We start from the raw sequence: 12,634 nt of genomic DNA on the forward strand, positions 1-12,634 counted from the left end.
GAAAACTTCTTTAGCCAGCGAGTGTTTAAAATGTGCATGGTTGAGGCAACTAGCATTGATGCATTTAAAGGGAAGCTAGATAAACAAAATGCAGAAAGGATTAGAAGGATATGTTGATGGGTTTAAATTAAGAAGGGTGGGAGGAGGTTCGTGTGGAGCATGCATCTGTTGGGCTGAATGGCCTGTTTGTGTGCTATAAATACCATGTAAGTGTAGTTACTGTCTGTGGCAAATGTGGCAGTCACTTTGCTCATAGCAAGCTCCCACAAACAGCAGTAGATCATTTAACGGTTATTCTGCTTTTGATTCAAGAATAAGTATTGTGTCAAGGTACTGGGAGAGGTCCTCTGCTCTTTGAATAGTGCCATGGGATCTGTTACCCCAATCTTATGAAGTCCTTACTACTAGGGGAATCAAGGGGTATGGTGAGAAAGCAGGAATGGGGTACTGAAGTTGCATGTTCAGCCATGAACTCATTGAATGGCGGTGCAGGCTAGAAGGGCCGAATGGCCTACTCCTGCACCTATTTTCTATGTTTCTATCTTGGGCAGATAGGGACTTGGTTTAATGTCTCATTTGAAAGATGGTACCTTTGCCAGTGCTCCCTAGAACTGCACTGAAGTGCCTGCCTAGATTATGTGCTCAAGTCCAGGAGTGAGGTTTGGACCTTATTCAAAGGTGAGTGCAACCACTGAGTTACACTGACAAATTCCTTGGAAGGACAGACGCACCAACGTTAGTGTCCTCGATCGGGCCAGCTTCAAAGCACTGACCACACTCGACCAGCTCCGTTGGACGGGCCACATTGTTCGCATGCCTGACACAAGACTCCCAAAGCAAGCGCTTTACTCTGAGCTTCTACACGGCAAGCAAGCCCCAGGTGGGCAGAGGAAATGTTTCAAGGAACCCTTAAAGCCTCCTTGATAAAATGCAACATCCTCATGACACCTGAGTCCCTGGCCAAAGACCGCCTTAAGTGGAGGAAGAGCATCCAGGAGGGATGCTGAGCACCTCGAGTCTCATCGCCGTGAGCATGCAGAAAACAAGTGCAGGCAGCGGAAGGAGCTTGCGGCAAACCAGTCTCCCCACCCACCCTTCAACTGTATTGGACTGTTCAGTCACCTAAGAACTCACTGAGAGTGGAAGCAAGTCTTCCTCGATTTCGAGGGACTGTCTATGATGATGAAGACACTGACACTGTACATTTAAATAAGTTTGTGGGTTATATCACTCTTGGTGGTGATGTGTTACAGCCAGCAATTTTCCAGTGCTGGAAGTGAGCCTAGTGGCCTGTGGCTCCCTCCAGGTTTTACAAGCCTATGTACACAAAATCACTTCAAACACTTTCTGGTGACACTTTTTTAAAAAAAAAAGTTATAGCCTCAGCTTATGTGACAACAGGAATTTTACACTTTACCTCTTTTGGAGATACAGCTCGATAGGCACAGATTATGCTTTAGGACTTTGCCCAAGTGATGATTCTTCATGTGAGTTTCAGCAAGCTACTCTACTGTGGGATAAAGCTGAATTCAACAATATCTACACATGCAAACTTTCCATAAAGGACCGCGGGATTTTTTGTTGATCAAAAGAGGGGACAAAAGTGAGGTGGGGGTGAGAACTTCAAATGAATACTTTGCTCCTGATGGCCCACTGAGATGTGGGACTGTGTGTCATAACGGTTGAAGAGATTGCAAAACATTAAAAGTTAATCTTTATTAAGAAAACACAATAACCTTGTATCCATTTGTACTTGTGTTGTGAGAAATGAGGGCCGAAATCTATTTCAGTGTACAGCTCCAGTTGATTGGATTGTATTGTAGCATCTCACGTTCTCGTAGACAATCCAGGGATTTTGCTAACCTCTTCTCCTTCCACTGAATTTCCATCAGCTGAAGGGAATAAACAAAAAGAAAGACTTGCATTTATATAGCACCGGTCAAGCTAAAGACTTCCCAAGGCACTTTATAGCCAATTAAGTACTTTGAGTATAGTCACTGTTGTAATGTAGTAAACGACCACAGCAATGTCCCACAGACTAGGAATGCGATGATGCCGATAATTTATTTTAGTGATGTTGGTTGAGGGATAAATATTGGCTAGGACCCTGGGAAAAACACCCCTTCTCTTCAAAACAGTACCATGAGATATTTTACGTCCCCCTGAGAGGAAAAATGAGACCTCCGTTTAACATCTCATCCGAAAGACAATACCACCGATATTACAACACTCCCTCAGTACTGTACTGTAGTGGAGTGTCAGCCTAGAATTTCTTAAGTCTCTGGAATGTGACATGTGAATCCTTCTCGCTCAGAGGCGAGAGTGCTGCCACTAAACCACGGAAGAATGAGAGGTGATCTGAGGGGGATTGACAGAGTAGATGCTGAGAGGTTGTTTCCCCTGGCTGGAGAGTTTAGACCTTGCGGGCATAGTCCCGGGGTAAGCTGTTGGCCATTTAAGACTGAGATGGGAAGGAATTTCTTCACTCAGGGTTGTGAATCTTTAGAATTCTCTCCTGCAATGGGCTGTGGATGCGGAGTCGTTGAGTATATTCAAGGCCGAGATAGATTTTTGCACTCTAGGGGAATCAAGGGATTTGGAGATCGGCGGAAAATTGAAGTTGAGGTCGAAGATTAACATGATATTGAATGGTGGAGCAGGCCCGAGGGGCTGTATGGGCTACTCGTGCTCCTAATTCGTATGTTTTTATTTAATATCAATCAACAGAACCTTTATCAGTAATCACCAATTGTCCTAGTTTGGGATCTTTTAGCCATTTTTTCTCAGAGAGGATTTGGGGAAAAAAAACAATTACTTCGAATGTTGTGTTTGAAAGCATGGTGTATTCTTGCAAGTTAAAAAGGATGGAGCATTGTCGAAAGCGGTAGGTAGTTAATATGTTAATGGGCGATCTTTGTTGTTTTCTCGTAGAATGCAAATAAGCAATTTGATAACTTGTCTACATAATAAATACCTCACAACAAGCATTGTGTTGGAAGGATTTGATCTCTTTCTGACTGAAAAGTCAGGAGTAAAGCTGAATTACAGACCGCTGAACAGCCGGTCTAGTTTCTGCAACAGAGAAGATGCTGAGGTAGAAAAGCCCTAATAAAGGCAGGCTCAGAAAGTCACAATGCAGGGAAGTTGGTCTGTTTAAGGATCCAGTCCCGATTCTAAGGTGTTGTGTTACATCCTTGGATTATGCAATCAGACAAGTGTGAGTCAACTCCCCATAAAAGTAAGACGCTCAAACCTCTTTGGTTCAGGTACCCAGTCACTCCCTGGAGAAGGTATCTATTGCTGACCCAAATTCGTAACACCAATACTCGGTCTTTGTGTTAAGATGTATTTCACTCGGTGTTCAACTGTGGTCCGGACATCTGATTTTGTCAATCAATCTCTTTTTGACAGGGTTATATAACATAATTTGAACTGAGCTAATTCAGGCATCACAAACAAAATCCTAGACATAAACAGTAAATCCTACTTTGTATGAAACAGGAGATTCATTTGATAAACTTCAATTAATAGAAATCACATGTTGGGATTTTTCACTACAATATTATTTTTACATATTGTGGGCATTGTGCAGGATTTAGCATTAATAGTTCCTACATAGTTAAGCCAGCTAGTTTCTATGATAGGTATATAATGTATAAAAACAAGCAGTCATGTCTGTCAAAATGAGGAATCTTCATTTTATCAACTATTTCTTGACACATTCCCTGATCTTGCCAAAATAGCAAATAAACCACATATCCCCCATTCACCACCGTAAACATTCATTCTCTCCCATACCTGTGCAACGTGGCTGCAGTGTGTACCATCTACAAGATGCACTGCAGCAACTCGAGGCTTTTTCGACAGCACCTTACAAAACTACGGCCTCTACCAACCCCTTATCGGTTAAGAAACACTCTCTTTCTGTCTTAAATGTATTCAATGTCCTGACTTCCACAGCTCTCTGAGACAGCAAATTCCACAGATTTACAACCTTTAGAGAAGAAATTCCTCCTCATCTTTAAATGGGCGGCCCCTTATTCTAATCTCCCCTATCAGTGGAAACATCCTCTCTGCATCCACCTTGTCAAGCCCTCATAATCTTATACGTTTCAGTAAGATCACCTCTCATTCTTCTGAATTCCAGTGAGTAGAGGCCCAACCTACTCGACCTTTCCTCATAAGCCAACCCCCTCATCGCCGGGATCAAACTAGTGAACCTTCTTTGAACTGCCTCCAAAGCAAGTATATCCTTTCGTAAATATGGAAAACAAAACTGTACGCAGTATTTCAGGTATGGCCTCACCAATATCCTGTATAACTGTAGCAAGACTTCCCTGCTTTTATACTCCATCCCCTTTGCAATAAAGGCCAAGATTCCATTGGCCTTCCTGATCACTTGCTGTACCTGCATACTAATCTTTTGTGTTTCATGCACAAGTACCCGCAGGTCCTGCTGTACTGCAGCACTTTGCAATTTTTCTCTATTTAAATAATAACTTGATCTTTTTGATTTTTTTTTTCTGCCAAAGTGCATGAACTCATACTTTCCAACATTATACTCCATCTGCCAAATTTTTGCCCACTTAGCCTGTCTTATGTCCTTTTGCAGATTTTTTTGTGTCCTCCTCACATTGCTTTTTCTTCCATCTTTGTATCACCAGCAAACTTGGCTACGTTACACTCGGTCCTTTCTTCCAAGTCGTTAATATAGATTTTAAATAGTTGGGGTCCCAGCACTGATCCCTGCGGCACCCCACTAGTTACTGATTGCCAACCCAAGAATGAACCATTTATCCCGACTCTCTGTTTTCTGTTTGTTAGCCAATCCTCTATCCATGCTAATATATTCCCAACCTCGTGAACTTTTATCTTGTGCAGTAACCTTTTATGTGGCACCTTGTCAAATGCCTTCTGGAAGTCCAAATACACCACATCCACTGGTTCCCCTTTATCCAACCTGTTCGTTACATCCTCAACGAATTGGAGCAAATTTGTCAAAAATGACTTCCCCTTCATAAATCCATGCTGACTGCCTGACTGAATTATGCTTTTTCAAATGTCCTGATACTGCTTGGCAGAAAAAAAATCAAAGAGCAAGTTAGTATTTAAATGGAGAAAGATTGCAAAGTGTTGCAGTACAGCGGGACCTGGGGGTACTTGTGCATGAAACACAAAAGGATAGTATGCAGGTACAGCAAGTGATCAGGAAGGCCAATGGAGTCTTGGCCTTTATTGCAAAGGGGATGGAATATAAAAGCAGGGAAGTCTTGCTACAGCTATACAAGGTATTGATGAGGCCACACCTGGAATACTGCATGCAGTTTTGGTTTCCATATTTACAAAAGGACATACTTGCTTTGGAGGCAGTTCGGAGAAGGTTCATTAGGTTGATTCCGGAGATGAGGGGTTTGACTTATGAGGAAAGGTTGAGTAGGTTGGGCCTCTATTCATTAGAATTCAGAAGAATGAGAGGTGATCTTATCAAAACGTATAAGATTATGAGAGGGCTTGACAAGGTGGATGCAGAGAGGATGTTTCCACTGATGGGGGAGACTAGAACTAGAGGGCATGATCTTAGAATAAGGGGCTGCCCATTTAAGATGGATATGAGGAGAAATTTCTTCTCAGAGGGTTGTAAATCTGTGGAATTCGCTGCCTCAGAGAGCTGTGGAAGCTGGGACATTGAATAAATTTTAGACAGAAATAGACAGTTTCTTAAACGATAAGCGGTTATGGGGAGCGGGCACGAAAGTGGAGCTGAATCCATGATCAGATCAGCCATGATCTTATTAAATGGCGGAGCAGGCTCGAGGGGCCGTATGGCCTACTCCTGTTCCTATTTCTTGTGTTCTTATTAATAATGGACTCCCAACATGTCCCAATCACATATGTTCGGCTAATTGGTTTATAGTTTTCTGCTTTTTGTCTGCCTCCTTTTTTAAATAGGGGTGTTACATTTGCAGTTTTCCAATCTGCTGGGACCTCCCCAGAATCCAGGGAATTTTGGTAAATTACAACCAATACATCCACTATTCTTGCCGCTACTTCTCTTAAGACCCTAGGATGCAAGCTATCGGGTCCAGGGGATTTATTCACCTTTAGTCCCATTATCTTACTGAGTACCACCTCCTTAGTGATTATGATTGTGTTAAGTTCCTCCCCACTGCCCCCCTATACCCCCTTGACTATCCACTGTTGGGATATTGTTTGTGTCCTCTACGGTAAAAACTGATACAAAATATTTGTTCAGAGTTTCTGCCATCTCCATGTTTCCTATTATTAATTCCCTGTTCTCATCCTCTAAAGGACCAACATTTACTTCAGCCACTCTTTTCCTTTTTTATAAACCTATAGAAGCTCTTGCTATCTGTTTTTATATTTAGTGCTAGTTTATCTTCACAGTCTATCTTCCCTTTCTTAATCATTTTTTTAGTAATTCTTTGCTGGCTTTTAAAAGCTTCCCAATCTTCTGTCTTCCCTCTAGTTTTGGCCACTTTGTATGCCCTTGTTTTTAATGGGATACCGTCATTTATTTCTTTAGTTAGCCACGGATGTCTATCTTTTCTTTTACACCCTTTTCTCCTCACTGCAATATATTTTTCTTGAGAGTTATGAAATATCTCCTTAAATGTACATCACTGTTCATCAAACGTCCTACACTTTCATCTATTTTCCTAGTCCACTTTAGTCAACTCAGCCCTCATACTTTCATAGTCTCCTTTATTTAAACTTAGTACGCTGGTTAGAGATCCAACTTTCTCACCCTCCATCTGAATTTGAAATTCAATCATGCTATGATCACTCATTCCAAGGGCATCCTTTACTAGGAGATTGTTTATTAATCCTGTCTCATTATACAGGACTACATTGTGGGGGTACCTTTACCCCACGGACTGCAGCGGTTCAAGAAGGTAGTTCATCACTACCTTCTCAAGGCCAACTAGGGATGGGCAATAAATGCTGGCCTTGCCAGTAAAGCTAATATCCCATGAATTAATACATTTTTAAAAAATGCCTTGCATGACTGAGTGAACTAGCTCAAATAGCAAATCTAATCAACATCAAATTTATCTCCATAAAGTCCTAGTTTTAAATAGTGGTACTGAAGACCTGCTCCCACAGGGGAAAGGTTATTTATTATCTGGCCATCTCACCTTCTTATTTTCATCTCGGAATGCTTGAAGAAAACGGGAGCGTGCACTCTGCTTTTCGAGGTCCCGCAGAGTTGCCTGCCTTTCTGCTTCCCGTGCTGCCTCTCCCTCTTTGATGCGATTGAAGAGGGCATAACGCTGGGACTCCCACTGCTGACTCATCTGCCGCTTTAGCAGCTGCCGGATCTCACGCCTGAAGTGGCCAAACATAGAAAGACTTGCATTTATATAGCGCCTTTCACGAACACTGAACATCTCAAAGTGCTTTATTGCCAATGAAGTACTTTTTGAAGCGTAGTCACTGTTGTAATGTAGGAAATGTGGCAGCCAATTTGCGCACAAGCAAGCTCCTACAAACAGCAGTGTGATAATGACCAGATAATGAGTTTTTGCTATGTTGATTGAGGGATAAATATTGGCCAGTACACCAGCGATATCTCCCCTGCTCTTCTTCGAAATAGTCCCTTGGGATCTTTTACGTCCACTTGAGAGAGAGAGCAGATGGGGCCTCGGTTTAACGTCTGATCAGAAAGACCACACCTCCAACAGTGCAGTGCTCCCTCAGCACTGCACTGGAGTGTCAGCCTAGATTTTTGTTGTGCTCAAGTTCCTGGAGGGGGACTTGAGCCCCCACTTGACTAAGAGGCGAGCGTGCTACCCACTGAGCCATGGCTGACACTTCAGTAGGGAAAGGGAAGGGACTTCATGAGCTCATTAGGTGATACCTGCTCAGATAGTGACTGGATACTGCTGCAGCAGGTCTCCCACTTGCAACCGCTCCCCGCCTGCTCCACCTAAAAAAAAATCTTTCAAATTTAAAATAAGTTTGTTGCATTTAGCTCGTTTGGACCATCATTTTACAAAGCGCCCCTGGGGCCCCAAGTTCACACTCATTAATGAACCGGTGGGGTCTTGGAATGGGGTAGGTGGTCAGAAACGATTCCTCTTTTGATAAATAAATGATCTTCCTAGAGCAGCTTTCAAAAGCTCCAGTGTCTGTAATCAAACAGCTACAGATTAAAGTAACCATGCAGAGGTAAGTATGTTCGAGTTTAGAGCATGTAAGGGGGCTGGTAGTGGGCGCACGAAGAATCAACAGACCTGAGATTTAGGACATGGGAAAATAGAGGGAGAAATGACTTGAATTAGTACAGCGCCTTTCATATCTTCTTTGGCATGCCCCAAAGCACTTCACAATGGATTCATTACTTTTAAAGTGTAGTTACTATTTTGAAGGAAAATACAGCAGCCAATTTGCGCAATGTATAGCTCGAGAAACAGAAAATGAGATAAGTGAGCAGTTATGCCTTGTGGTAGTTGAGGGATAAATGTTGGCCAGTACACAAAAACTCCACTGCTCATCTTCAGATAGTACCATGTGGTTGTTCATGTTCATCTGAACAGGCAGATGATTAGTACCTCCGCATTGAAGCATCAGCGTAGATTATCCGCTTTAGTTCTTGGACTGGGGCTTGAACCCACACCTTCTGACTCAGAAGTAAGAGAGTTACCACTGAGCCAAGCTGATGCTTCTTGATCAGGGTTTCGAAGAAGGTGCGATTATAGACCATATGAAGGATTCAGCAAAGCCATGCAATTTGAGTGTACGTACATACTACTGCACACAAACACTAATGCAAATTTAAACACAGAAATCCTACACAACTACCATGTAGCCAAGTAATTGTGTTACTGGTCCCATGCTCTCTTACCTATACTCCTCCTTCTCAGCCATGGATCCATAAAATGGGCGCTGCCAGCTCTGATGATACCTACAAAGCGACAATAATATTGATCAACCTTCACCGTGAAACTATAATAAGTCCAAAATATCAGCTGTACAGAGTAGACCAACCCTGGTTCATTAGGATTATAGAAGAACATTCTAGTCATCACGCATGCCTTAATATGGTAAACCAACTTAGCGAAACTGTAACTAGGCCTGCCTACGTGTTAAACAGCAAAAGTAGCAGGTTGTAGACAGAGCTAAATCATCCCACGCCAATAAATCGGAGAAAAGCTCTGTTGTTCGACTATATCCAGTCAAGAATGGTAGTTGAAATCAAGCAACTAACGGAAGTGGGAAGTTCAATGAATATTCCCATTCTTAACCATGGATGAACCCACCACGAGTGTAAGAGACACAGCTGAGGTGTTTACAAGCAACTTAAGTCAAAAATGGGTAATCATGCTCAGCCTCCTGAGATCGCTGCCAACATAGATGCCAATGGCCAGTCAAATCAGTTCACTCCATGTGACATTAAGCAGCTGAATACACTGGACAATGCATTGTTATGGGTGCTGACAATATCCTGGCTATAGTGCTGTAGACCTGTGTGTTAGAACGAGCCAACCTGTTCCTGTGCAGTTTTGACAGTAGCAGCTAACCGACAACGTGGAAAATTGCTTAAGTATGTCCTAATTACAAAATGCAGGACAAATGTAACCGGGCAATTACCATCACATCAGCCTCCTATCACCCATCAGCAAAGTGATGGAATGAGTCATTAATAGTGCCACCAATAACCTGCCAAGAGCAGGACAGAGCCCGAGTACTCTGCAATTAGTAGCTCACCCCCAACCACATAATCCCGCACAACCTTCTACAAGGCTCAAGCCGGGAGTGTAATGGAATACTTACCATTCTCCTGGATGGGTGCAGTCATAACACATTCAAGAAACTCAACACCATCCACAACAAAGTGGTCTGGTTGATTGGTATTGAACTTAATATCCACCACTGGTGCACTGTGGCTGCAGTATGTGCTATCTACACAATACACTTCAGCAACTCAGCTTACTGCCATCTGACTTTGATAGCACCTCTTATCGAGAAAGACAAGAGCAGCAATGTCAATTTTTTTTATTCGTTCATTGGATGTGGGTGTCCCTGGCAAGGCCAACATTTTATTGCCCACCACTAATTGCCCTTGAGAAGGTGGTGTTGAGCCACCTTCATAAACCGTTGCAGTCCGTGTGGTGAAGGTACTGAAAGATTATTCCACTACATGTTGAATCTATATTGGATATGTATTTTGTGAAATCACCTTTGTATTAACCAAGAATGAACCTGATGACTACTAACAGATTGTAAGCACTTGTTATAACCTCACACGTGCACCTTGATTCATTGTACCAAATGTATTTTTGATATGTAACTTTTAGTTCTTTATATAATAACCTTTTTCATATTAATCAAACAAGTATACAGGGGTCATAAAGCCTAAAATGTCAAACTTGACAAAACTGTGAGAAAAAGAAGCATTCTGCCTAACAGTGTGAGAATCAACTAACTGGTCTTGGGACTAGATAAGACACTGTACAATAGGATCTTAGACTTAGCAGGCCTAGGACCAGACAATGTCTGTAGAACAGGCAATAACAGGTCCTGAAGTTGCTGGCTAAGGCCTTGAGAAAAAGCAAGAGCCAGATAAGATGGAGGAACAGCCCTCTGTTGTAGGCCAATGATTGGTCAGCCATGAAGGTATGACATCTTGAGGACCAGCCAATCACCCTTGACCATCAAAGACAGGGATGCGGAGTGGGCTGACTCTTCTTTCCTTTGTCTGAAAGATACTCAATGCCATATTGGCCACACCACCCTTTCGAATGACCCCAATAAGTTAGATACCTGTGTCAATATCGACACCTGTAACCGCTCTCAAAAGTGGCATAAAAGCAGGACCACTAATGAGAGTTAGGCTGTAGAAAACTAGGAGCAAGAGCTGACCCTGGAGAGGAAGTAGGCAGCAGTGGTACACGAGAGGAGGATCCGGATCCGAGCAGAGATTACCCCAGGCGGGGTGAGGCCAAGGCAACGGCCAACTAGCAGAGGAATACCCCAGGCGGGGCGAGGTGGAAGAGACCCCTGGTGCCTCCTGTCAAGAAGGCACGAACTCTATACCCAGGACAGCCGGGTGATATAATTCTCATTCTCTACTGCAAACTCCTGCTAAGGCAATAATATGTGCTGACCTTTATGTAATAACTAATAAAATACCATTGTACCAGATTGGAGTCATGTTGAACAATCGGGAAAGGGTGCAAACACCCTAACAGTACTCTCACAGTGCTGTTGGGGAGGGAGTTCCAGGATTTTGACCCAGCGACGGTGAAGGAACGGCGATATACTTCCAAGTCAGGATGGTGTGTGTCATGTATGTACATGCTGTTTGTAGCCACCAGATGGTGTCATTATTGGAGGCCACCGAGCAGCACGCACATGATGCTGCTCTGGTATAAAAGGCCAGCCATTTTGTAAGTCAGACACTTTGGGCCAAAATAAAGCAGAAGCAAGGTTGTGCCTTGCTTAGTTAAACAGTACTCAGTTTGAACCTTTATTGCATACATAACAGTTGGCGACGAGAATACAAGAACCTTTGTTTGCAAACTGAGCACGATTGGATTTTTAGAGCGATTCGTGGAGGGAGAAGATTAGCAGACTTTGTGATCCGTTTGAACCAGTTCTTCGTGGCCGACAAAATGAAGGGGGTCGATGATGCAGATTGGCGCTGGGCCGTGTTTCCTCACTGAAGATTGGTTTCTGTGATGATGGGAACCTCAGGAGGAGGCTGATATGGATCATCCACTCAGCACTTCTGGGTGAAGATGGTTCCAAACGCTTCAGCCTTGTCTTTTGCACTCGCGTGCTAGGCTCCGTCATCATTAAGGATGGGGATATTCATGGATCCTCCTTCTCCCGTTAGTTGTTTAATTGTCCACCACCATTCACCAAATGAACATCATCACCGGCAAGTTCTGTAATGACTCAAGAGTCTGGTTACTGTAAACTCACTCAGGTGCAACCTGATCCATCTTTATTCCAGCCCGAGAGTGCCTGCGCGACAAAGACACCCAGCTTATATACAGGTGACCAAGCACACATGCCACATGTGTACAGCCCGATGACCTCCGACCATGGCGCTCTCTGGTGTCCTCCAAGCATTATTACATAACAAGTTCCTCTCCCAAGTCAAATAGTACCCCGACTTGGACATTGTTGCTGGGTTAAAATCCTGCAATTCCCTACTTAACAGCATTGTGGGAATACCATCAGGTACAGGGCACAGTGGTTGAAGGATAAGGACCACCACCGGCAATTTGCCGCTCTCTGAAGTTCTTAAATGCAAGCTTTAAATTTGCTACCTGTGGAGAAACATTTGGCCTCACTTAACACCTCCGCCTGACTGAGATCTGAAACTCATTGTGTGGAGGAGTGGGGAGCATGGACTTATGTCCTATCATTCTGATTCAACAAACTAGAGTATCAGTACATTGCACCACGTCTAGGCCTAGAAATTGGGTATGTGGGGCACCCCTTGCGGGGCAGGACTTGCTGCGCCCGGCGCAGGTCTCGCCCCACAACCAAAATTGGGGTCACACCCCGAGAGGAAGTGGAGTGCAATATCACGCACTCCAGTTCCTCTCGGGGTGGGATCAGGAGTGCTACGCGGGTGAGCGTTGGAGCGCGACGCAGCCTC

General features: G+C 43.5%; 1 protein-coding gene across 1 annotated transcript in view; it reads right to left on the reverse strand.

Annotated features, from left to right (window-relative positions):
* Window positions 1–1,701: 1,701 nt before the first annotated feature.
* The window catches only part of LOC139276889 (uncharacterized), a 29,717-nt gene continuing 18,784 nt past the window's right edge, over window positions 1,702–12,634 (reverse strand). The window contains exons 4-6 of the mRNA XM_070894886.1: window positions 8,867–8,926; window positions 7,158–7,347; window positions 1,702–1,892 (exon numbers count right to left, since the gene is read on the reverse strand). Coding sequence (XP_070750987.1) covers window positions 1,782–1,892; window positions 7,158–7,347; window positions 8,867–8,926 — 361 coding nt within the window. The 3' untranslated portion in view covers window positions 1,702–1,781. The remainder of the gene's footprint in view (window positions 1,893–7,157; window positions 7,348–8,866; window positions 8,927–12,634) is intronic.

This window comes from Pristiophorus japonicus, chromosome 12, assembly GCF_044704955.1.
Source record: "Pristiophorus japonicus isolate sPriJap1 chromosome 12, sPriJap1.hap1, whole genome shotgun sequence".
Classification (NCBI taxonomy): Eukaryota; Metazoa; Chordata; class Chondrichthyes; family Pristiophoridae; genus Pristiophorus; species Pristiophorus japonicus.